The following is a 27,265-nucleotide window of genomic DNA, read 5'->3' on the forward strand; positions in this document are numbered from 1 at the left end:
AGGATCCCTGGGCTCAGGATATATCCATCGCTGGAGACTATGTTGAGAAGTAAGGTCCGTTGTTTATGAAACAAATATATTTTCGTGGTTTTTCACCCTACTTAGCAGACCACCCTCATATTATCAGTTTTAACTTACAAGAGTGGGACATGGACTTTGGATGCAATAATTATTCAAAAACTGAGGACTACTAAGTGAGAAGTTGAAAGTTAGATATTGGGAATTACTATAAGGTAGAAGAAAGTAAGAAGTACATTTAGATGTAGATGGTGATGTAGAAATGGATCAGGGAGACATAATTATGACTGTAATGAGAATGAGATTAACATAGGGCAGTATGTAACCTATTGCATGAGTAATAGTTGGCCCTAGGAAGTTATTTGCTTTATTCCAAGATATAATGACCTAATGGAAGGTATTTAGATGATATTAGAAAACCTTCAAGAGCAATATGGAAATGTATAGCTGAAAAGACTATAGGGTGTGCTACAGTAGGCCTTTATCAGTCAGTGGTTGTCAAAAGATTTAGGCACAGATAGAGTGTGTGTGAGAGAGAGAGAGAGGGAGATAGATAGGTAGAGAGAGAGAGAGAGAACCATCTAGAATTAGTTCCTGTAATTCTCATTCATAGTAAATTAGCACGACTTATAATTCTGTATTAATATAATTAACTGAAGGAAGCAGCATTGACTGCTTTTACCAATACACTATCTGCTCAAAAGTATCAAGGCATCCCTATATAATGTGGAATTGACCACTAGAGATCATATGGATTGGATCTGCAAGTATAAAATGAGGTGGGGATATTGTGTTTTCAGTAGAGACACAATAACAGCAGAGTGGTTTGCTCAGGAGAGCTCAGGCAGTTTCAACGTGTGTGAGCCAGTGGATGTCATCTGAATAACAAATTCTCCAGGGATATTTCTACCCTCTAAAGCTGGCCTTATCATCCTATATCACCAGCTTCTCTAGTTGTGGCCCTTGGGGAAGAACTCATCCATAGACATTCAGACTTCTCACTGAAAGATTTCCCAGCAGAGTTCAAGCTGTCATAAAGACGAAAGGTTGAGACACTACATGTTAATGTCAACAAATAATTGTTCAGATACTATTGATCAGATAGTGTGTAACTTTACTCACATCCCACCCTTGAAGATGCTCTTTCATGAGGGAATTTATGGATATGATGTGTCATTGAGTGAATGAAACATTCATTTTCTTTAACTCTATGATCAAGTAAAATCTACAAGTCCTTCCTTTCCAGAGCAGTACATACAGCTAATTGCAAGTCAGGACTGGTATATTTGATCTCCTACATTCATGGAGAATGAGCCACACTCCTTTATAGGTGACATCAATAGAGTTGCCTCTCCCAAAGGCATCCTAACATTACTGCCAGCACCCTACACACTGCAGAAAGTTGAGAATTATTGCCTGATCCTGATAATTAAAATTTTATTGAACACAGAAGAATATTAACAAAATGGTGCTTCCACTACATGCAGAAAGTATTGCACTTAAGTACATCTTCATATTCAAGTTAATTTTATTTCAATGTTTCATAACCCATGCTCACATAAATAAATTATGTTCAATTTTAGTTTGTGCTGGAACAGTGTTACCAACAGAATAATTCAAGTTCTGGAATGTCTGTTTAACAGATGATGAGCTTTTGCGTACTTTAGTTGATGATGTATTTATTTTTCAGCGATTACATATAATTAATCAATGTATATTACAAAAATAAGTGTACAATGTGCATACCGCCAAAACTCAGAAACAAGTCCTGATACAGTCAAGAGAGTTGTATGGTGTGCTAGCTGTCTATATCCCATCCATGAAAAAGGTTCCCATTTTTATCTGCTTTTGACAATACAAGGGCTGGGAAGCTTCACCCTCTAGAAATTTCTAGAACATTCCAGAACATTTTACTATGTTCCACAACGTTCAAGAGTATTCCAGAGCATTCCATAATATTCCAGAATATTCCACAATAATAAGGAATGTTCAGGAATAGTCTGGAACATTTGAGAAAATTCCAGATTCAGGAATATAGCAGATCATTGTGGAACATTCCAGAACACTCTTGAAATTTGTGGAATGTTCTGGAACATTGTGGTATATCGTAGAATTCGCCGCTGATGGAGCTATTCATTAGTAGGGGTATATGAAGCAAAACCCATTGTGGTTCAAACACAGTTCCTTATAAGTGATGAAGGGAGTAACTGAAATAGTAGTGCATTGAAGCTAAACTTATGATTGTAAAGCACAAAGGACCCACACTATTTATCCTATCCCCAGAATGCCACTGATCTCCACTGAACTGCCATTCTAATTTAAAAGGCTGCAATTTCCAATCAAAGTAGTGTACAGTTTTACAGTTAACAAAGCTCAAGGACAAACATTAAAATATTGCAGCCTGAAAGACTCCTGCATCTCTCAAAGTCAACTATACATAGTTTGCTGTTGAGTAGGAAATTCAAAAAAATTGTACATGTATATCCCAGACAACAAAATGAAAAATGACATTTATGGACAAGTATTTTAAATAGCTAGAATAAATTTTAAATAAGAAATTTTTACTGCTTATATTTTAACATGTATTGTAAATAGTTGGAAATGTTTTCAATATTTTTTTAACTCTTATACTTTAAAGTTTACCCTTTACTTCCAACTACCACACAATCGCATATCAACTCCCTGAGTGAAGCCAGGTACCCCAGTTAGTTTACATGTAATGCATATGACGTTTCATATTTTTATTGATTGTTCTTTCAATTAAGTGCTTGCCTTAAAAATTGTCATTGTTATCTATATGTTACTTCTAAGTTTAGTTAACTACAAATTTTAAACTGGCTTTAGAGGACTGTTCTAATCTGATATCTCCGTTACTTAAACCATTTCATAGTTTTACAGTATTTTTATGTAGTTTTAAGTGTTTTTAACTTTTGTCCTTGATGGATAACTGAGTCTCTGTCCCTCTTTCCAGCATAAAACATGTAATTAAGCTTCAGTTCAAGTAGCAAACAAACATCACACAGAATTTCGGAAATACTTTACAATTTGTTGGGGGTAGTTTCATAGAACTAATACAAGAAAATAAATTCTTATAAACATATTTAACAAATCTTTCACTTCTGAGATACAAGTGGAAGAACATTTTATAAAGTTCTTGTGTCAGAAAGAGGTATGTTAACTTGTATACACTCAACACTTGTTGGATCATAAACTAATGCACTTTCTTCAAAATTCTCAGATACCTCAAAGTTGTTTTGTATACTTCAAGATACATCTTCTATATTTACAATAACATATGTAGTCTGCGATCCACAGTAAAATGAGTTGTATGGAGACATAATGCCTCAGTATTATTTCCACACCTCTCCCCTCATTCTTTGTCCAAATAGCAGTTGATGTATACAAAAAAAAGACTGTTGGCATTGCTCTGTGTGAGCATGAATTTCTTTAACTTTTTGTCATAGACTTTAGAAAAGCTTCCTTTTTGACTAAGTGGTATGTTTGCTGATTCATTTTAGGCTTTTGTGACTAATGCTGATCATTTCATAACTTCTTGCATCTCCCACTGCAGTGTATTTCTGAGACACTCTCATTCTAAGTAAACAAAAACTTGTGCAGCTTCTCTTTGAATCTTTTTCATCTAAACTTGGTATGAATTGCAGGACAATTAACAGTACTCAAGATCTGGTTGAGTGAAGTTGTTGTAGGTGACCTATTTTGTGTGTAATTTACACTGCCTCAGGACTCTTCCAATAAATTTGAATTCCCACACTGGATTTGCGAGGTTGCTCCACCTTCAATTGCTCTGGCCAGGTACTTATAAATACTTTAAGAATGCAACTGACATCTGTGAATGAAATGCAACTGACTTCTGTGAATGACCATCATTCTGTAATCAAATGAGATTAATTTTTTCACATATTTATGTGCATTATATCACATATATTTGTATTTTTTGTTGTCTTGTGGATCCCATGAACAAACTGAGGAAGCTGGGTTCGAGATGATTGCAGCTAGCGGAAACCATATTGATTCCTAGAGGAGAAATTTTTTTATCCCTAGAAAAGCCATTGTACGCAGGCGCAAAACACATTCCATACCTCTACAACAAACTGATGTTAGTGCCATATTTCTGTAGTACTGTACATCCACAGAAATTGAACTGGCATGAAAAGTACTACATGGTTGGATAAGCCAATGATTATCATTTTAGTGCAACTGTAAAAAGTAGGCAGGAGTAATGCTATGTATGTTCTTTACACAGGGTGGACCATTGAAATCCATAATGTGGAATAATTTAGGATATAGATGAGATATAGCAAAATGATTTAGATAAATGTCGAAAGTGACAAAATTGGTTAGCTCAAATAGTAGAGCACTTGCCCACGAGAGGCAAAGGTCCTGATTTCGAGTCTCGGTCTCGTACACAGTTTTAATCTGCCAGGAAGTTTCATATCAGCACACTCTGCTGCAGAGTGAAAATCTCATTCTGGAAACATCCCCCAGGCTGTGGCTAAGCCATGTCTCCACAATATCCTTTCTTCCAGGAGTGCTAGTTCTGCAAGGTTCACAGAAGAGCTTCTGTGAAGTTTGGAAAATAGGAGACAAGGTACTGGCAGAACTGAAACTGTGGGGACGGGTCGTGAGTTGTGCTTGGGTAGCTCAGATGGTAGAGCGCTTGCCCACGAAAGGCAAAGGTCCCAAGTTTGAGTCTCAGTCTGGCACACAGTTTTAATCTGCCAGGTAGTTTCATATCAGCGCACACTCCGCTGCAGAGTGAAAATCTTATTTTGGTCACACATTGAGTGAAGTTGTTGTAGATGACCTATTTTGTGTGTAATTTACACTGCCTCAGGACTTTTCCAATAAATCTGAATTCCTACAACTGGATTTGTAGGGTTGGTCCATCTTCAGTTGCTCTGGCCAGGTACTTATAAGTACTTTAAGAATGCAATTGACTCTTGTGAGTGACCATCATTCTGTAATCAAATGAGATTAATTTTTTTCACATATTGCCCTATATTCACTATGCCCTTGAATGTGATTTTCTAGGTGATTTGGAAGTTAATGTGATTTTTTAATGGGTACCTGAATATTTGATTCAAGGTTTGAAAAGATTGCCAAATTTTACATGTAAAATGATACATTATTCAGTGTCATGTCAAGGTTTAATCGATGTCAAATAAGGAAATATGTTTTTAGTTCTAGTAAGGATTAACTCAGAGCACAGGAGAGATACAGCAAAATATAATGCCATTTGGAAAGGACATAAGGAGTCATGTATCATTACCAATACCATGGCCATAATTTTAAAGGTAATTAGGTAATTATTGAAGGTCATTGAAAGTTGAGTTTTGTTTCATAGAAACCCATATTTGTGCCATCAGATTTGGAGAGAACAAACATAGATTTTAACTTTAAGTTTTAATTAACATTTTATTGGCAAAAATAAATACATCACAGTGTAAAAATTTTATTGTGGCATTTGTAAGATGGATCTACAAGTCATTGCATGAGTACCTTAGCTCTCATTCCTTGGGATGCTCCTTCCAGTTTGTATCTAACATAGTATTTTGCTGTATCACTCCTCTATTCTAAGTTAATTGCTACTAAAACTAAAACCATATTTCCTTATTTGACCTTCATTGAACAAGTCATGATATTGAGTAATGTATCATTTTAAATGTAAAATTTGCCAATCTTTTAAACTCATGAATCAAATATTAGGGCTCTGATTTAAAAGAAAATCACTTTACTCTCCAAATTACCTTGAAAATCACATCCCAGGTCTTGGCCATTAGTAACAATATGTGACCCTCTTTGCCACCTACAATTTTTATCTAAAACATTTTTCTGTATCTCACCTCCACACTAAGCTGTTCCTCATTATGGATTAAAGTGGTCCACCCTGTATGTTCCATACATAAGACATATCTGAATATGAGTTTCTCATTCAGAAATCACATGAGAATGTTGGTCATTTGTGTACAAATCATGTTTTGTCTCATGTAAGAAGGAGCAATGTCTAATAGCATGTGCAAAAATTGTTGTTTATTGGTTCAAAAAATTTGTGTTGAAATTGGATGGGATCCCATGAAACATGAAAATATGAAGCTGATGGTTTCAGGAGGACCACCTGCTCAGTGCCAGCAGGATCTCAACAGTTTCGAAAAACTGGCACTAGGTAGGATATGTTTCAGTCAGCCTTGCAGGACTGTAGAGCCACAACATGTTCCTTGAGTTAGGAAATGCACTTGTTTGGAGCAAGACAAAATATCTACCGGGACAATGCAATGATGACTGGAGCACTGTGGGCGGTTGACAAAGACAATTTTCTTGGATTCCTTTGAGAGTAGAAAATCCACATGCAACATAGACACAGTCGTGTCATCACATTGCCTTTTCAGACAAGCCTCAATTCTTTTGGAGGCTCTGAGGAGAAAGAATGTCACCATATTGTGTTTGTCATTATCAAATAGGCCCACCATCAGGTGTGATGGTATGGGGTGCCATTAGATACACAGCATGATCACCCCTGATTCTCATAGCCAGTAATCTGGATGGGAGGTATTAAATTCCTGACATATTAAGGCTGGTGGCTGGCTGCGTGTTCATGGGATTAAACATTATCCTTTGATAAGATAACTCGAGACAGTTTAGACAGCTTTTTGCGTTTGCTATCTTGACCTAGTTTGAGATGGACTGTGTTTGGCTATTTCCCTGGTCAGCATGTTCTCAGAGCCATTGAGAATATCTGGTCATGGAGTTCTAAGAGACTGGCATACTACCTCTTGTGTCATTACAGTTAATCAACTGTGGCACAGAGCTACAGCAACATGGAAATATTTTTTACCACTAGGTTCAAACAACATGAAAGTATTATGGAGATGCTTTGGTAACTCAAATGGGAATCACTGGGGAGAAGACAATGTTCTTCTGATGGAGCACTACTCCGAAAATTTAGAGAAGCAGCATTTGAGACTGACTGCAAAATGATTCTACTGCCACCAGCGTACATTTTGTGTAAAAATGATGAAGATAACATTAGAGAGATTAGGACTCATAGAAAGACATTTTTCACTCTGTCTATTTGTGAGTGGAATGGGAAAAAAATGACTAGTAGTGGCCCACCACAGACCACATGGTGGATTATGCAGAATGTATGTAGCTGTAGACATGTCTGCATACATCATCCAAGCTGAACATGACTTGATACCCAGCCAGCTTAGTGCTGTTGTTGCCATCAGTGGTGGAATATCTGTGGATTATGTTTCCCACCATGTATAGCAAAAAATCACCTACAAATTTCGTCATATATTCTTCTGACTGTCCTGTCTTTATGTGATGAATAAAATTTTGATATTTTCTGTCCTTCCTGGCGTTACAATTTTAGTGATCACCAATGTATTAATTTTGTAACTGATGTACAACATGTCTGAAAAGCTTATGGTCTTCAATGCTGCAGGATGGCAACATATTGAAACAACATACACCCACAATGCCACCATTCAAGCAAAGAGGACATCTTGTGGAGTCTGTGTACTTACCTAAAACAAGACTGGCTATCACTGCAACAACCAAAGGTAATTTTTCCAACTATAAACACTACAAGAAGTGAATGAAATTTAGAACAAAAATAGGATATATGGACATTCTAGTGGTTATATGCATTACAAAAGTTTCTAATCTTGCTTATCAAAGTGTCGAACTGAGATATTGTTACAGGATAACAGTTACTGTAAGGAAACATCAAAACACTTCATTTTAGGTGGTGCAGAAAATGCTTTGTTGCACTGAAAACAATATTATGCAAGAGGCATATTCTTAACACGCTTACATGTAACTTAATGTCAGTGATAGGATTTGACATCAGCTACTGTAGAATTATTTCCTAATCAGTTTGAATGACCTAAGGCAAACACTAGAGTTCTACTTTCATAAGGAGTTTGCTGTGCCATTATTGCCACACTCCCATACTGAGAGCCCTTCTTTGAAACTGAATATATCTTTCAGTGACACAATTATATCTGAATGAAACTGTCATTGAATCTCTAGAATGAGAATGAGTTAAAGAAAATATTCCATCACCGTCAGAAACAAAATAGAAGAGGAATTGCTAGAAAGGAGAGTCATTAACTTTATGTGTGACAGCAGCATAAAAATTTATGCATTTGTACTGGATTTTGTAAGATAACATTTTCCTTTCACTATGTGTTTACTTGCCATCGCAACAGTTTGAAAACAAAAAAAGGAATACACACTTTTTTCAGTTTTTGTTTGTAAAAAAAATATTGAACATAATATTATAAATTTTTGAGTACTTCTTTATAAAAAAATTAAATGTAGCACTATACTGTTTAAAATTCAACCTAGGATTTAAACAAATGAACACAAAGAATGAAACAATATTTTTCTGAATAAATATGTAATGGTTGCAACAACTGAACTTGTCACAAAAAAGGTTCATTATGTGTGTTGTAGTTTCATTAGCTGGGTACTAAAGTTGCTTGAATGTCAATGCCAGAATACCAGTACAAACTCTAATATTTATTATAAAATTAAAATATTTCATCATGACCTGCTGTTGTTCTTCTCATTTTTTCTATTGCTTTAATTATATCAGAAATTCTTTTGCTTAAGACAATGCTAATGTTTTCACTGACTATCATAAGGAATAAGAGTTCTTCCAATTAGTTAGTTATTGAGAAACACCTTTAAAGTGCAATTCAAAAAATTGTTTTACCGTCTACTAAACATTTAATTTACAAAGTATTTGTTGTTGTTGTGGTCTTCAGTCCTTAGACTGGCTTGATGCAGCTCTCCATGCTACTCTATCCTGTGCAAGCTTCTTCATCTCCCAGTACCTACTGCAGCCTACATCCTTCTGAATCTGCTTAGTGTATTCATCTCTTGGTCTCCCTCTACGAGTTTTACCCTCCACGCTGCCCTCCAGTACCAAATTGGTGATGCCTTGATGCCTCACAACATGTCCTACCAACCGATCCCTTCTTCTAGTCAAGTTGTGCCACAAACTCCTCTTCTCCTCAGTTCTATTCAATACCTCCTCATTAGTTATGTGATCTACCCATCTAATCTTCAACATTCTGCTGTAGCACCACATTTTGAAAGCTTCTATTCTCTTCTTGTCTAAACTATTTATCATCCATGTTTCACTTCCATACATGGCTACACTCCATACAAATACTTTCATAAACAACTTCCAGACAGTTAAATCAATACTCGATGTTAACAAATTTCTCTTCTTCAGAAACACTTTCCTTGCCATTGCCAGCTTACATTTTATATCCTCTCTACTTCGACCATCATCAGTTATTTTGCTCCCCAGATAGCAAAACTCCTTTTCTACTTTAAGTGTCTCATTGCCTAATCTAATTCCCTCAGCATCACCCGATTTAATTCGACTACATTCCATTATCCTGGTTTTTCTTTTGTTGATGTTCATCTTATACCCTCCTTTCATGACACTGTCTATTCCGCTCAACTGCTCTTCCAAGTCCTTTGCTGTCTCTGACAGAATTACAATCTCATCGGCAAACCTCAAAGTTTTTATTTCTTCTCCATGGATTTTAATACCAAAGTGTTTATAGATTCAAATTTCCACCCTTTTATTTGCTCAAGCTATATTCACTGAGTGGAAGTGCAGATGGTTTTTTCTTCTACTACTGTATTTGTGAGTCTCTGTTACTCCAAACTCAAATGAATTGTTGGTATCAAATTTCAGCTCACTAAATATTGTGTGAAATCATTAATATGTCCATGTGCTTAGTTTTATAGATGACTGTTATTATAGCATATAAAAGTTTGTCAGGAAATATTCTCTGACTGACTGACAGGATGACACAACAAACATCTCTATAGCTTGCAAGCAGCATTAAATTTTGGTATTTTGCTGACTAGGAAGCTGGTGTATGTTAATTAGAGAAGTTGCTACTCACCATATACCGGAGATGCTGAGTTGCAGATAGGCACAACAGAAGACTGTCAGCATGTAAGCTTTTGGGAAAAAGACCTTCATCAGAAATAGACAGTGTACACACACCCACACACACACACTCGCGCAATAGCAACTCACACACATAACAACAGTCTGTGGCTGCTGAGGTCAGACTGCAAGCAACATCTCTTAGGGGGAGAAGCAACCATTTTGAGGGGTAAGGAGGAGGCTGGGGCAGTGAGAGGGAGGGTAGAAGGTAGGAGGGGTGGGGGACGGTAAAGTGTTGCTTGTGGGAGTGTTCAGGGATGACGTGGGGAGAGAGTATAGCAGCTAAGTGCGGTGCAGTCGGGAGGTTAGAGAGAGGGCTGGGAGTGGCAGTAGAAAAGGAAAGAATTAAAAAGGCTGTGGGTGTGTTGGTGGAATAGAGGGCTGTCTAGTGCTGGAATGGAAACAAGGAAGGGACTAGGTGGGTAAGGACAGTGCCTAACAAAGGCTGAGGCCAGGAGGGTTATGGGAATGAGGAATGTATTGTAGGGAGAGTTCTCTCCTGAGCAATTCTGAAAATCTGGTTTTGATAGGAAGGATCCAGGTGGTACAGGCTGTAAAGCAGTCATTGAAATGAAAAATGTTATGGGGAAGGTCTATTACAGGGATATGAGCCCTGAGGCAAGGGGTTGGAAGCATGGTTGTGTAGGGATGGGCCTTCAGTTGGCAGTGGAATACCACTGTGGGAGGTTTGAGAAGGATAGTGGGTAGGACAATCCTGATTTCATGGCACAATGAGAGGTAGTCAAAGCCCTGGCAGAGAATGAGCTTCAGTTGCTCTGGTCCTGGGTGTTACAGATTCATGAGGGGAATGCTCCTCTGGGGCCGGATGGTGGGACTTTCAGAGGTGGTGGATGTCTGGAGACATAAGGCATTGGTGATTTGTTTTTGTTCAAGGCTGGGAGGTAATTAGGGTCGGTGAAGGCTTCAGTGAAACCTTTGGTATATGTCAATAGTGACAGCTCGTTACTACACGTGCAATGCCCACAGGTCACAGGTGGCTCAGCTGTGTAGTAGGGATTTCTTGGTATGGAATGCATGGCAGCTGTTGAAGTGGAGTTATTGCTGGTGGCTGTAGTTCTGATATGGTCAGAGGTACTGATGTAGCCATCTTTTAGGAAGAGTTCAACAAGAGGAAACAAGCTTGTTAGGTTGAAGTGGACCAGGTAAAGCAAATGAAGGAGATGGTGTTGAGGCCAGGTGAAGCAAATGGAGGAGATGCTGTTGAGGTCCTGGAGGAATGTGGATAGGGTGTCCTCACCATCCACCCAGATCGTAAGGCCTCATCAATATATCTGAACTAGGTGAAGAGTTTGGATTCTGGCCCATGAATAGGTTGGCAAATGATGGTGCCATGAAGGTGTCCATAGCCATACCCTGGATTTGTCTGTAGGTGATGCCTTCAAAGGAAAAGTAATTGTGGGTGAGGATATAGTTGGTTGTGGTGACTGGGTAGGAGATTGAACACTTGGAATCTGTCAGACATTGATAAAGGTAGTGTTCAATAGCAATAAGGCCATGGGCACTAGGGATGTTAGTGTAAAGGTAGGAGGCAGCAATAGTGATGAGCAGTTCACCATGTGATAAATGAACAGGATCTGCGGAGAGTTGTTGGAGGAAATGGTGGTGTCTTTTATATTGGAGAGTAGGTTGCGGGTAATAGGCTGAAGGTGTTGGTCTGAGAGATAAGAGATTCTCTCAGTGGGAGCACAGTAACCAGCCACAATGAGGCATTATTGGTGGTTGGGTTTATGGACTTTAGGAAGCCTGTAGAAGGTACGGGTGGACAGAGTGGTAGGGGTGAGGAGAGAGATGGATTCCAGGGAGAGATTCTGGGATGGGCCTAAGAATTTGAGCAGAGACTGGAGCTCCTGCTGGATTTCTGAAATTGGGCAGAGTTTGTAGGTGGATGAACCTGATAGCTGGCTGTAGTAAAACATTTTATTCCTTTGACCTCATCTTGCAAAGTGGAATCTACTGGTTTTTTATGACTATCAGTCCTTCTTATGCCTAAAGTTTACAAGTGTGCCAAACAGTTGGAAAATAATTTGAGATCTCAGTATTTAAATACTGTTGCATCAGGCTACTTGTTGCTGCTTTGTCCACTGTCTCTGCAGTGTGAGGGTGCTGTCCCACCATTCCCAGCACAGCAGTTACCAGTAGCATCCAGATCTCCCACCAATACATTTTACAACTGAAAAGCCAATCTAATCTGCTCCTAGCTAAAGTGCTTGGCACGAGCTCCTCCTGCTGCAAGGCGATGCTTACCAGTGGATAGCTTTCTTGGATAACTGCCATCCTAAAAACTGAGAATGCAGTACTATAAGTCTGTTTCCCCATCTCTTGCCTCAGCTTTTCCTGACTCGCTTATCCTGAGAGGAGGGAGTCATACGTTCCTCCCTTATCCTCCTGTTACCTGTCTTCAACGTTGTGGGGGTCTGTGTATCCCCTTTTTGCGGGTCTTGGGCTCAAGCCCTCTTAATTCCCTCCACTTTTGTTTGAGAAGCCATTCTTTTCCTTCCTTTTGTTTCTGTTGACAAGGCTTTAATCTTGATCTGGTCCAACTTCTCAGTTACAGTTCCCACTTCTTGCTCAGGTCTAGACCCTGATTCAGTAGTGGGAGCGCATTCCATTGGTCATTACCCAAATGTTCATGCTGCTATAGAATGGCCAAATTCTGTGAACTAGTTCTTACTTTCTTGTTTATGATTTTCAGTTTGCTCATTAATTCTTGCAAACTGGTCCTCATTATCTTTAAACTGTTGATTACCCATTTTTATTAACAAGCAACCTGGTACTTATGTCATTATTATGATCTCATTTTAATAATGCATATGAACCATCAGTGTCTTTTTTCTGTTCTTTTGGTTCATCACTAAGGCTTTCTTGTTCTTGTTTCACAACACTGCTTAACTCCCCCATGTCTGAATTACCCCACTATTTCAGATTCCTGTTCAATGACTGTCATTGTTACTGATTATCAATGAACACTTCATTATTAGAAGAAAAGAAGAGAAAAATGAAGAAAATGTTTCTAGTACTTAACTTTGTTGTCAGACATGGATGTTGTTAATTGTACACCTCACTCTTTATTTTTCATCCTTTTTTACTTGTTGAGTGTGAGCTCCTTTTGCTGTTATTGTTGCTGTTTTGTAATTGTTGCTCATACTTGACTGATTGTCCATATAAAATTTGCACAGTATATACATATTTAATCTGAAACAAGAAAAATAGCCCAATACGTTACTCGCATTTGACTTTCAGAAAATCCCGGATGATGCCACCATATTAGTAAGTTACTAATTTGGGCAGCTGGTTCACATTTTTACAGCACTTGGCATGCTGAGGTAGTGACACACTGCAGAGGGAGATAGCAACAGTAGAATCTGAATAAATGATTTTCATAATACTCATCTTTTATTCTTCTTCTTTGTTGTAAGTTGAACGCTTTTAGTCCATTCTAATGTATATCTTTTTTTACTGGTCTAGAGAATGTTTGGGTTTATTCTATTACATAATATGAACACTGGTGGACTTTCTTGTGTTTAATACTTATATTTTCAGTCATTTCACTTCACCAAAAAAAGCAATATCATCCAAGATGCTGACGCAACACACATAACTTTTAGTCCATCCTTGTACTTACAACTTTTATTAATAATTCCTCAAATACAGAGATTTACCTCCAACAGCATGTATCAAAGAAAGTACCATCATGTATTGACCATTTTGTGCAAAATTATCTTTTGAACATACATTTCATAAATAAAATACAAATAATTGCTTATCTTTTTAAAAAGTCAATAATTATCACTGCAATTACATTAACTGTTTATATATATTGGTATTTATAGATATCCATATAGCTATGCTGTAGTGGATTACAGGGTTTTGATTCCTCAGTTTGGAATTGGACATTTCATGTGATCCAAGATCAGTTACCGTAGTTAATTTATCTCGCCATAAGCAGTTTTATTACACTAGACAACTTGAATTATCATAACTGAAGTGATACATGTTAGCCTCATTGTGAAATGTGATTCAGGAGTTATTAATCTATATACTTTCATCAGTAAAATTGAATAGACAACCTCTGACCAAATAACCCATATGGATATGTTAACCAGAACACCACTTTTAATTAAAATTCTCCTTAATCATGAGAACTGAGAATAATAAGACCTAAGTATGGCAGTTTTGTTGCCACCTACCATTAGTGCAGGCTTTGCATATTGTCAGCTTGGTACTCTTTAGTGACTAATTGCCAGATATGAATCACGAAGTGAATAGTTTCTTACCTGAAATTACATACATGAAGTTCTCATAGGAATTTTGTTTTTCAGTGCTCTTTACACCTTCCGTTTTAAACCTGATCTTGCCTCTGGTATCTGTATCTCATCATTGTTGCTACATTGTGGGAATAACAGGTGGAAATACCATGGGTGTAATTTGGTTTAAGGGGGATCTTGGATGTAAGGCGCACACATGCACATGCAAGATCCATACATTGCAAAATGAGACATGTATTACCAAGCAATAAGAACTGAAGTGGACAGCTGTTGCCTCAAGCAGGTCCAAGTTGAGCCTCTTAAGTAGCCTATCTGTTCACATCTCTTCTGCACAGCACCTATTTGTAGATGTAACCCAGTTTTGTTGGTCTGAAACAATAACTAATTAAATTTCTGCAATGTAACAGGTATATCATGTGGAAATTCTAACGAAGTCTATAGCAAATGACTCCACTGCTTACCTTTGTTTCCTGTTTCTTTGCCACTTCTGCCCAAGCTATCTTTCTCTCTCTTCCTCTTTTATTCAGTAGTCTCTTATCACAATCATAGCTCTAATTTGTGTGTATCATTCATTTCTTTTCTGCATAGGAATTGGAGTGGATGTTCACTGGTAGAGGATTGTGGGTCGGGGTGAGCCACAAGCAGGTTGTTGCCAATAGTATAGCCTTCACTCATGTACCAGTAGTGTTTATTGGAGGCTGTGCCCATGTCAAGCAGGTGCTGGGGTGGCAGGCATCTTGCTCTTGGTCTTCGGTGCATGAAGCATTGTGGTGATGCAGCCTGGCTGTCACTATGCCTAGCTCACCACAATAATGCAGAGATCTCGCAAAATCTGTATATTCAGGCTGTTGATGGTACTGAATCACCTTCAGTGCAAGGAGGCATGGCTTGTCTTGGCCATAGGTGAAGTTGGCTAGCTGGTAGCGTCTGGTTCTGGTGGGCACCCAGTGGCTTAGTGGCTGGGAGAGCCTCAGTTCGACACACAACTCCTCAATGCTGCAGCTGTCCACTGTCAGGTGGTCTTGTCGGGATGATGGGGATGTGGTATGGGTTTCTAGGTGGAAGTCAACACAACAGTGGATGCTGACTGGACGACTCGGTAGTTCAGCGATTAGCCTGGTTTGGTGGCCAGTGCTTATACAAGCCAAAGAGGATGTAGCTGCGGCAAATCTCACATATGGCATGTGTCAAAATGGTAACAGGCTGGTCACTGAACAAAAGGGTGGGTTGCAGTACTTAAGCAGGCACCATGGCACACTGTCATACCATCACTATACAGCAAGTAGCCACCTGCAGGAACGTCTCTTGTGTTGGGCTCAAATCCTTACATTCTTCCTCTCTTGGAAGAATTCAGGCCTCTCAGTTCTCTCTGCTGCTATACCAAGTTAAATTTTCACAGTTCATTCAGACACATGTTGGCCTACATTATGCAAGGGAGTGCTATGCTTCGTCGTAACTGGTGCCAACACTTCTTTTACATTGGTGTGCAAACTTAAGGATGAAAATAACTTTCATGTGATGTGTCACTGCCAAGTTATGTAGCTTAATGAAACTTGGACTATACATAGAAAGAACTGCTACAGTATAGTACAGAAAGCAGTTGAAATATATACACAAAGAGGCCAATAGAAATGATACTTTTATTCAAAAACAATAATTACCAGAAGTCACAGTGATACATAATAGTCCCCTGGGCATTAAAAAAAGTTGTTCTTAATATGGTTTGTGATCACCGCAGATGGAAATGCATGCTCTGCACCATGCCCCTGTGCTGGTCACGAGATTGGTAAGGAGTAGGATATTCCATTTCACCATCAGTGCCATTGAAAACTGCTGGATGGTCATTGGCACATATGTCTTCAGTATATCTTCCCAATGCATCCCACCCATGCTCACTGGGATTTAAGATAAATGAGTGGTACAGGCCAGTTTATTTCCTGAATATCCTCTCGTTCCAAGAGCTCCTTCATTTGTGTTATTCGGTGATGTCGCACATTTTCATCCATAAAAATGAAGTTAAGGCATAATGTACCCATGAAATGACACATATGGAGAAGGAGTAAAGTGTCAGAATGGCCTTGATTAATGCATGTATGGAGTTCAAAAATTTGGGGGGTCAGTGAACCTATGCAATGTTATGCCTCCCTACACTGTAACACCTTGACCACCAAAATGATAATGTTTGATAGTGTTCCTGGGTCATTACATGTGTCCACCTCTCGCCATATGAGGTTATGTCATGCATTGTTGAACATGGTCATTTTTGTGGTCCAGGTGTTATGGTTTGGGGAGGCATAATTTTGTATAGTGACCTTCAGATCTTTGAACATGGTACACTCAGCAGTCAATGTTACTGTGACACTGACACTGTTTCCTCATGCAAGTCTTTTCAGGTGTATTCAGCCATGACTCCATTTTTATTGATAACAATGCATGACTGCATTGAACAGCACAGGTAGAGGAGTCCTTTGAATGACCTGATACTTGGCAAATGGACTGGCTTGTCCATTCTTCTGACTTAAATCCCATTGAGCATGTGTGGAATGCATTGAAGAGGTGTACGGCAGGACTTACACATGCATCAGTGACTATCCAACAGTTGTCAACCACACTAGTAAGGAAAGGAAAGCCATAGCTTTAGGACTCCTTACCAAGTCACCCAACCCAGTTGACATAATCTGCCTCTCTGAACACCATGTGACCACTGGTATAGCAACTAGGCCTAAGCACAATGAGAAACTCAGACAGGAGAGTACTGCAAATGTTAGAATAAGGAAAGGTTCTCATAAAAGTATAATTAAAAATAATGTAAGTATATTTCATCAAAATATTGGGAGTTTAAAGAATAAAATAGATGAGCTTCTGGTTTGTTTAGAAGATTTAGAAGCTGAGGATGAAATAGATATACTATGCCTGTCTGAGCATCACATTGTTACTGATATGGATAAGGGAAATGTAAGTGGATATAAGCTCTCTGCACATGTAATGAGAGAAAATATGGAGAAAGGAGGAGTTGCCATATATGTCAAAAGTTATCATTGTGCAAAAAGTATAGAAACAAAAAAGTTTTGTGTAGAGAAACATATAGAAGCATGTGCCTGTGAGCTTAAATTAAATAAAGGCACATTTATAATTGTAACTGTATATAGGTCCCCATCAGGAAATTTTCATCTATTTCTGAAAAATTTGGACTCCTTGTTGTGCTATCTGTCAGACAGGGGGAAGCAAATTATTATTTGTGGGGACTTCAATGTAGATTCTATGAAAGAGGGTAATAGGAAAAATGACCTTGAAGTATTACTCGGTTCTTTCAATTTGACACCCGTTATTGATTTTCCTACTCGGGTGGTAAAGGATAGCAGCTCACTGATAGATAACTTCTTTATAGAACAAGATAAGTTTAACCAGATAAATGCTCAGCCTGTTGAGAATGGTCTTTCTGATCATGGTCCACAGCTAGTTACAATATATGACATAGCTCCATTCAGCAATACTAAACAGTCCTCCAAAGTAGTACGTTCAGTCAACGATTTAACAATTGCAAATTTCAGGGAAAGCCTACAACAGTTAGACTGGAATGAGGTGTACCATGAACCTGATGCCAATTTAAAATATAATTTATTTCATGAAATTTTTGTAAATGCATTTGAAAACTGCTTCCCCAACAAAATAGTTAAATATACTCGTAAGAAACCTCGTAACAAACCATGGCTTACTAAGGGTATAAAAATATCTTGTAACTGGAAAAGGGAAATGTATCTGACAGCAAGAAAGAGTAGTGACCCAGAAACTATCAAACATTATAAAAACTACTGTGTTATATTAAGAAAAGTTATTAAAAAATCCAGAAGTATGTGTATCATGTCTAAAATCAGCAACTCTGATAATAAAATTAAAACAATTTGGAATATTATTAAAAGAGAAACAGGTCAACCAAGAGCACAGGAAGACAGTATTACCATCAAATTGAATGAAAACTTTACGAACAAAAAGTCAGAAGTTGAAAATATTTTTAATAATCATTTTATAAATGTTGTGGATATAGTAGGATCCAGGTGTTCATTAGAAGATGCTAGGCTGTTAATGGAAGAGGCCACACCTATGCAATTTGATACAATTGAAATCTCACCCACTTCTCCCTCTGAAATTAGGAAAATAATAAACTTGCTTAAAAGCAAAAACTCACATGGAATTGATGGCATTTCCAGCAAAATACTAAAAGCTTGTTCTCAACAGATAAGTAAGATTCTCAGCCACCTGTGTAATAGCTCTCTGGAACAGGGCATTTTCCCTGATAGACTGAAATATGCTATTGTTATACCTATGCATAAAAAGGGGGATAGATCTGATGTCAACAATTACCGTCCAATCTCCCTTCTAACAGCTTTATCCAAAATTTTTGAGAAAGTAATGTATTCAAGAGTAGCTTCACATATCTGTAACAATAAAGTACTAACAAAATGTCAGTTTGGTTTCCAGAAAGGTTTTTCAACAGAAAATGCCATATATGCTTTCACCAATCAAATTTTGAATGATCTGAATAACCGAACACCACCCATTGGGATTTTTTGTGATCTCTCAAAGGCTTTTGATTGTGTAAATCATGAAATTCTGCTAGACAAGCTCAAGTATTGTGGCATGAGTGGGACAGTGCACAAATGGTTTAATTCGTACCTAACTGGAAGAGTGCAGAAAGTTGAGATAAGTAGTTCTCATAATATGCAAAGATCAGCACATTCCTCAAACTGGGGAACTATCAAGAATGGGGTTCCACAAGGGTCAGTCTTCGGTCCTTTGTTGTTCTTAATATATGTTAATGACTTGCCATTCTATATTCATGAAGAGGCAAAGTTAGTTCTCTTTGCTGATGATACAAGTATAGTAATCACACCTGACAAACAAGAATTAACTGATGAAATTGTCAATACTGTCTTTCAGAAAATTACTAAGTGGTTCCTTGTAAACGGACTCTCACTGAATTTTGATAAGACACAGTACATACAGTTCCGTACAGTGAATGGTATGACACCATTAATAAATATAGACCTTAATCAGAAGCATATAGCTAAGGTAGAATATTCCAAATTTTTAGGTGTGTCCATTGATGAGAGATTAAATTGGAAGAAACACATTGATGATCTGCTGAAACGTTTGAGTTCAGCTACTTATGCAATAAGGGTCATTGCAAATTTTGGTGATAAACAGCTTAGTAAATTAGCTTACTACGCCTATTTTCACTCGTTGCTTTCATATGGCATCATATTTTGGGGTAATTCATCACTGAGGAATAAAGTATTTATTGCACAAAAGTGTGTAATCAGAATAATAGCTGGAGTCCACCCAAGATCATCCTGCAGACATTTAATTAAGGATCTAGGGATATTCACAGTAGCTTCTCAGTATATATACTCTCTTATGAAATTTGTTATTAACAACCAAACCCAATTCAAAAGTAATAGCAGTGTGCATAACTACAATACTAGGAGAAAGGATGATCTTCACTATTCAAGATTAAATCTAACTTTGGCACAGAAAGGGGTGAATTATACTGGCACTAAAGTCTTTGGTCACTTACCAAATAGTATCAAAAGTCTGACAGATAACCAACAAGTATTTAAGAAGAAATTAAAAGAATTTCTGAATGACAACTCCTTCTACTCCATAGAGGAATTTTTAGATATAAATTAAAAAAAAAAAAAATTTAAAAAAATAAAAATAAAAAACACAAAAAATTAAAGAGTTGTTATATTAACTTAAGTATGTTGTTAAATTAACTTAATTATGTCATGTATTGGAAAATTTGACTCGTTCCATATCATTACGAAATATCGTATTCATGATCCATGGAACTACACTCCTGGAAATTGAAATAAGAACACCGTGAATTCATCGTCCCAGGAAAGGGAAACTTTATTGACACATTCCTGGGGTCAGATACATCACATGATCACACTGACAGAACCACAGACACATAGACACAGGCAACGGAGCATCCTTAATGTCGGCACTAGTACAGTGTATATCCACCTTTCGCAGCAATGCAGGCTGCTATTCTCCCATGGAGACGATCGTAGAGATGCTGGATGTAGTCCTGTGGAACGGCTTGCCATGCCATTTCCACCTGGCGCCTCAGTTGGACCAGCGTTCGTGCTGGACGTGCAGACCGCGTGAGACGACGCTTCATCCAGTCCCAAACATGCTCAATGGGGGACAGATCCGGAGATCTTGCTGGCCAGGGTAGTTGACTTACACCTTCTAGAGCATGTTGGGTGGCACGGGGTACATGCGGACGTGCATTGTCCTGTTGGAACAGCAAGTTCCCTTGCCGGTCTAGGAATGGTAGAACGATGGGTTCGATAACGGTTTGGATGTACCGTGCACTATTCAGTATCCCCTCGACGATCACCAGTGGTGTACGGCCAGTGTAGGAGATCGCTCCCCACACCATGATGCCGGGTGTTGGCCCTGTGTGCCTCGGTCGTATGCAGTCCTGATTGTGGCGCTCACCTGCACGGCGCCAAACACGCATACGACCATCATTGGCACCAAGGCAGAAGCGACTCTCATCGCTGAAGACGACACGTCTCCATTCGTCCCTCCATTCACGCCTGTCGCGACACCACTGGAGGCGGGCTGTACGATGTTGGGGCGTGAGCGGAAGACGGCCTAACGGTGTGCGGGACCGTAGCCCAGCTTCATGGAGACGGTTGCGAATGGTCCTCGCCGATACCCCAGGAGCAACAGTGTCCCTAATTTGCTGGGAAGTGGCGGTGTGGTCCCCTACGGCACTACGTAGGATCCTACGGTCTTGGCGTGCATCCGTGCGTCACTGCGGTCCGGTCCCAGGTCGACAGGCACGTGCACCTTCTGCCGACCACTGGCGACAACATCGATGTACTGTGGAGACCTCACGCCCCACGTGTTGAGCAATTCGGCGGTACATCCACCCGGCCTCCCGCATGCCCACTATACGCCCTCGCTCAAAGTCCGTCAAGGTTCACGTCCACGCTGTCGCGGCGTGCTACCAGTGTTAAAGACTGCGATGGAGCTCCGTATGCCACGGCAAACTGGCTGACACTGACGGCGGCGGTGCACAAATGCTGCGCAGCTAGCGCCATTCGACGGCCAACACCGCGGTTCCTGGTGTGTCCGCTGTGCCGTGCGTGTGATCATTGCTTGTACAGCCCTCTCGCAGTGTCCGGAGTAAGTATGGTGGGTCTGACACACCGGTGTCAGGAGTGTAGTATTAATCTAATCTAATCTAATCTAATCTAAGGGGACCCATGATTCAAACCTGTAGAACACCTAATGTAATTTTACTCCAGTTAGATGAAGTGGCAAACTTATTTAAATCAATTGACCCATATAAGGAAACTTTTTGCTTTCTGTTCTGTAGATATTACTTAAACCACTCAGATGCTATTCCATTTATACCATAGAATTGTAATTTATGTAACATAATGTCATGGCTCACACAATCAAATGCTTTGTACAAGTCACAGAAAATTCTTATTGGTGACGTTTTACTATTTAAAGACTCTATTATGTGGACAGTGAAATTGTATATTGCTGTCTCAGTGGAACAGCATTTTTGAAATCCAAACTGTGATTTACTAAGTATCCCATTACTGTTGAGATAGCTAACCACTCTTGAGTACATTACTTTCTGTAAGATTTTTGAAAATTCTGTAAGTAAGGATACTGGCCAATGATTATTGACATCTGTGGTGTGTCCCTTCTTGTAGAGACGCCTGACAATGATATATTTTAACCTGTCTGGGATAATACCTTGAGTTAAGAGATGCATTACATATGTGACTCAGAACTTCAGCTGTAATTGCTCCACATTGTTTTAATATCTTATTAGAGATGTCATCTACTCCAGCAGAACATTTATTTTTTGAAGATTTAATAATTTTACTTATTTCACAAGAGGTTGTTAGGTGAAATTTAATCTGACTAAATTTTTTCAAAACAGACTCTTCCATGTACTGCCTGGCTTTTTCTTTTGAACTGTTCTCACCAATTTTTTCTCCTACAGTTAAGAGATGGTTGTTAAATACATTAGCTACTTGTGTGCTGTTGGTTACGATGGTCTCGTTCTCTTTAATAGTAATGCTACCTACCCCAGTGGTTACTTTTCCTCTCTCCCTTCTAACAACATTCCATATTGATTTTACTTTATTGCACGAGTAGTTAATTTCTTCCCTAATATACATATTTCTTGATTTCCTTACAAATTTTCTCAGTATGTTACATAATTTTTATAGTGTAAAACTACTTCTGGATTTTTTCTATTTCTTGCTGTCTCATACATTTTAATTCCTGTAGTAATCCAAGGTTTCTTTGAAAAGTGTATGGTTTTACATTTAGTAATTTTCTTTGGGAAACAATGTTCAAAATGTGATATAAATTTATCAAGAAATATGTTGCACTTATCATTAGCATTTGGTTCATTATATACATCTCCCCAATGAACATTTCTTAAGCTTTCTCTGAAGTTCAGCACCCTCACACTTTTACTTAATAGTTTCTGAACTGTACACCCTGTTAGGTTTTGTAAGTTAATCAGTTGCGTATCATGGTCTGACAATCAATTTATCACAGGAAAAGCATGTGTTTGTTTTACATCCTCTTTCTGTACAAATACATTATCTATTAGCATGCTACTGTCTTGAGCTATACGTGTAGGGAAACTGAACACTGATTGTAAGTTATATGTTGTAAATAACACTTCTAGTTCACTTTTCCTATCAGAATTACTTAAAAAGTTTACATTGAAATCACCACAGATTACTAACTTCTTCTTTTTGTCTGACAGACAGCATAATATGGAGTCAAACTTTTTTATGAACAGCACCCAGTCTCCTAATGGGGACCTGTACACTGTTGCTAATACCAATACTACATTATCTAGCTGAAGTTCACATGCACAAACCTCAAAGTGCTGATCAATAAAAAATTTGCTTACTTCTACAGTTTTGCATTTATACCCTCGTTTTCTGAAAATGGTGACTCCTTGTTTATCCATCCTAGATCTACAAGTGTAAGATGCTAAATTACACCACTTATACTGACACTAACCATGCCCACAGTTACATGGTGTTCAGACAGACAGAGTATATCAATCTCATTCTTATTTTTGAGATCATCTAAACACGCTAATAGCTCATCTACTTTATTTTTTGTTCCCCTGATATTTCAATGAAGCAAGCTGATACTGCCCTTAGCTTTACCCGTATATACTGTACAAGAAGTTTCTTTTATTCTATTTATCTTGATTGTCATCTGTCTGGACTTCGGCTTTAACCTAAAAAACCTGTCTACCTGGACCCATTAACCACAGTGATCACCCCTTGTGTGGCTGTGGACCCCCGTACAGTTTCTGCTAATAGAGAAGCTAACTTATTTTTCCCCATCCTATTCAGGTGCAGGCCATGTGTAGTGTGTCTCCACTTACCAATAGCATTTACTGTAATAACACTTATGTGAGATTTTGCTGGTGTCTGGGGCATCCTGTTCAGCTCAGTGTTAACATACCTTACAGCAGTGTTTACCCAGGGCTGATCATGGCACTGAAAGACCTTCACAAACCCCACATTTGTGTGCTAAGCTTCTGCTCCTATTTTATCCATGTTACTCCTAATACTGTATCTTGGATTCATAGCCAGGCTGTTTCCTGCTCCCCCAACTGTAATTACCTGATCTTCCTTCTCAAAGTCCCTGCATAGCTGACCTAAGTTTTCTGTCACCCAGCTAAGGCTTGTGACCTGGTACGCTGCACCTAATTTCTCCTGAAGCTGCTGGCCCACACCCCTTCCGTGACTGCTGCCTATAAGCAAAATTCTTCTTTTCCTGTTCTGGTTTGATCCCAACCTCTTTGCTTGGTCAACGTCGCCCTGTGCTGAGTATTTCTGGAACCAGGGCAGTCACAACCATCTGGAAGTCTGAGTGTGATCACCGATGTCACAAATAAACCCAGTGTATCTGGATGCATAGCTTTTAATCCTGAGATGAATTGCTTGACAGACATAGTGTACACTGAAACTGCTTATGCTGCTAACATGTGGCTTCTCATCAAAGGCTTTTTTCATTCGCAATTAGTTGTAGTGAATCATCATAAGATATCTGTATACATCTGAGTTTTATTTGACATACTGATACTTGATAAATCAGCTTTTAGTACATAACTTGGGATGTAAAGGCTGGAGAATCCATAACAATGAAACATTGACATTCATCTGTACTACCACAATAATTCATCTACAAAAACTTTTGAGGGAAGTGCCTAGATGACGAGACACACTTTCGAAGCTAATCACAATATCATTAACCCAACAAATTATCCCCAGGAAAACTTCAAAACCAAAAAGCCAATGTTTCTGAATTCTTTTTGTATGGGATGCAGTTGTTACATTATACAGTAGAAATAAATGATGGTATATAACTTCTGTTGAAGAATTCAATAAGGAAATTCTAAAGTTTCTATATTACCTAATTAATTGTCACCTTTAGTTCCTAATAACCTTTTGTGCCTCAAAAACGGGTGAGTGTGTGCAACTGACCATTGTCTAATGAAGTTAACATTCATTTATATATATACGAGGTATGTCCACAAAGTAAGTTCCATTTGGTTATATAAAACAAACGTGTACAGATACAGAAAAAATATTTATTGTACAAAAATCTACAACAGTTTAACTACTTTTCTACATAGCTTCTGAAATTTTGTAGGTACTTATCATAGCACGGCACGAGTTTTTGTATGCCTTCTTCATAGAACATGTTCTTTCAGCTCATCATCATCATTGAAGTGTTGACCACCAAGGACAGATTTTAGGTGTAAGAAGAAATGAAAGTCACTAGGAGTGAGGGCTGGGCTGTACGGAGGATGTGTGAACCAGTTCATCAGTAACCACAGATGGGTGTCCACTTCGTTCTTCATTGAGCACTTGATCACATCCTTAATTGAACAGTTTGACCCATCTTCTTACCATTGAATCAGTCATATCAATTTGTCTGTAAACCTCACAGATTTGACAATGAATTTCCATTGATTTAACTTTCTTTGCATTTAGAAAACGAATCACAGATCTGATTTCACACATGGTCACATTTTAAATTACGGCTGACATTATGAAGAAGCACTACAAATCACATGTCGGCAGCAGCGATCTGAAAATGGTGTACATGTCTCCTTGAGTCAGAGTAACTGCATGCTGAGAACTACGATTGTAGTGCTGCCGCAGATAGAAATAGAAATGGAACTTACTTTGTGGATGACCCTCGTATCACACAACAAACATAACATCTCTCTATATAAAAATGTACTCTTGTATGTTAGTCTCATTAAAACTCAAAAATCACTTATCCAATGTGGACAATTCTTTTTGTTGCATTTGTGTAATTGTTAAAGCACGATTTGTATGGAAGAAAATTTTGGAATAACTGCCTAGGAAATTGATTGTAAAATTCTGGAAATACTGAAAGAGCTTTTTTCTATGGGATTTTCACAAATTTTGTTATGCACAATTGAAACGAATGATATGAGTAATTCTCTGTTTGTTTTGTTCATTATGGTCTTGGGCTTGAAGCACCCAGTCTGTGTTTGTCAGCACAGACTGGATGTTTCATGTGTTCATACATAAGGTGTTTGTCAGCACAGTATTTCATCTGGACAGGCTCTTAAAACTCAGTAGTTCTCAGTTATTATTTATTTATTTTTACTTTTATTTATTATTATTTTTTGCACTGGTATATTTCCCATCTTTCTTTTCATACAGGCTTTCTATCGGCAAAGTCGAATAAAATTTTGTTTTATTTTTGTATTTATTTTTCATTTTTGTTTTTTTGTTTTTTTAGTAATATTTAAATAATTTTGTCAGAAGTAAGGGCTTAATTTCATCTTCCAGATGTAGAAACTTGGCTAAAAGTTGTTCTTTGTGTGGTATGTTTCAAAACAAGGTTGCATGTTTTGCATTCATATTTTCTTACTCGGTGCACATTCTGTTTCGAGCAGACTGCACATCTATGCCATAGTGTGTGTTACTTGGACTGGTCACTTGGAATGTTATTTGAGAGGTGCCTTCCAGTGAAGCACAGAGAATTCTCGTCATCAGAGTGGCTTCCATTCCTATCTCTTCTCCATTCTGTAGCAAATTTTTCCACAAGTTCTCATGCCAGGCATAAATAAAAATCTGCAAAGGATATTTTTCTCCCTGTCACCAACCTGTGAAGAGCGTGAGCACTCAAAACACAAAGTTCCATAACATGTACCATTTAGCAGATTTATGCACAGATCCAACTGAGCTTAATAGCATGTCAGAGCGGTCTACAGGAACCATACTTGCACTGTAGTCAACAACACACTGCAGCTTCATTAATTACTTTCCATTCTTCCTGTTCTTCTTTCCTGTGTCAAACATTTATGCATTGTTACAGGTAGTCAACATCAGCACTTCTCTCTTGTCCCACCACTTCATGGCAAGCATTCTGTCAGCTGACATAAAATCAGCTTCTCCTCATTTCAATTCCTTCTGTAGCTTCAGCAAATTGTGCCTGTTGCCACCTACAGTACCGCATGCTGCTGTTCTGTGGTTGTGAAGCCAGAGGAATAAGTCTGGACTTGTATACCAATTGCCGAGTTACAGGGTATGTTGACGTTCACAGTATGGCTTCATTAGTGTTACCGCTATATCGCTGGATTGCCTCAAATTACTGACTAAAGTTTTTATTGTTGTGCCTGAATATACAATAAAATTCAAGACATATCCAGTTTTACAGTTGCACAACACAAATGTCTAGATTCTAAATCTACTTTGTTTCAGAGGAATGAATTGTTTTAAGAGATAAGTGACCTTCGAACAATAATAAGCATTTATTGACACAAAGATTTTTGTATGGATTAGATGCACTGTGGAACACCATACAAACTGTATCAATTATTTTCCAATTTCAA

General features: G+C 38.3%; 1 protein-coding gene across 1 annotated transcript in view; it reads left to right on the top strand.

The window, feature by feature from the left end:
- The window catches only part of LOC126189843 (cilia- and flagella-associated protein 251-like), a 794,634-nt gene that overhangs the window by 262,936 nt on the left and 504,433 nt on the right, over window positions 1–27,265 (top strand). Inside the window, exon 8 of the mRNA XM_049930974.1 lies at window positions 7,484–7,601. Within this exon, the coding sequence (XP_049786931.1) occupies window positions 7,484–7,601 (118 nt within the window). The remainder of the gene's footprint in view (window positions 1–7,483; window positions 7,602–27,265) is intronic.

Source organism: Schistocerca cancellata, chromosome 1, assembly GCF_023864275.1.
Source record: "Schistocerca cancellata isolate TAMUIC-IGC-003103 chromosome 1, iqSchCanc2.1, whole genome shotgun sequence".
Classification (NCBI taxonomy): Eukaryota; Metazoa; Arthropoda; class Insecta; order Orthoptera; family Acrididae; genus Schistocerca; species Schistocerca cancellata.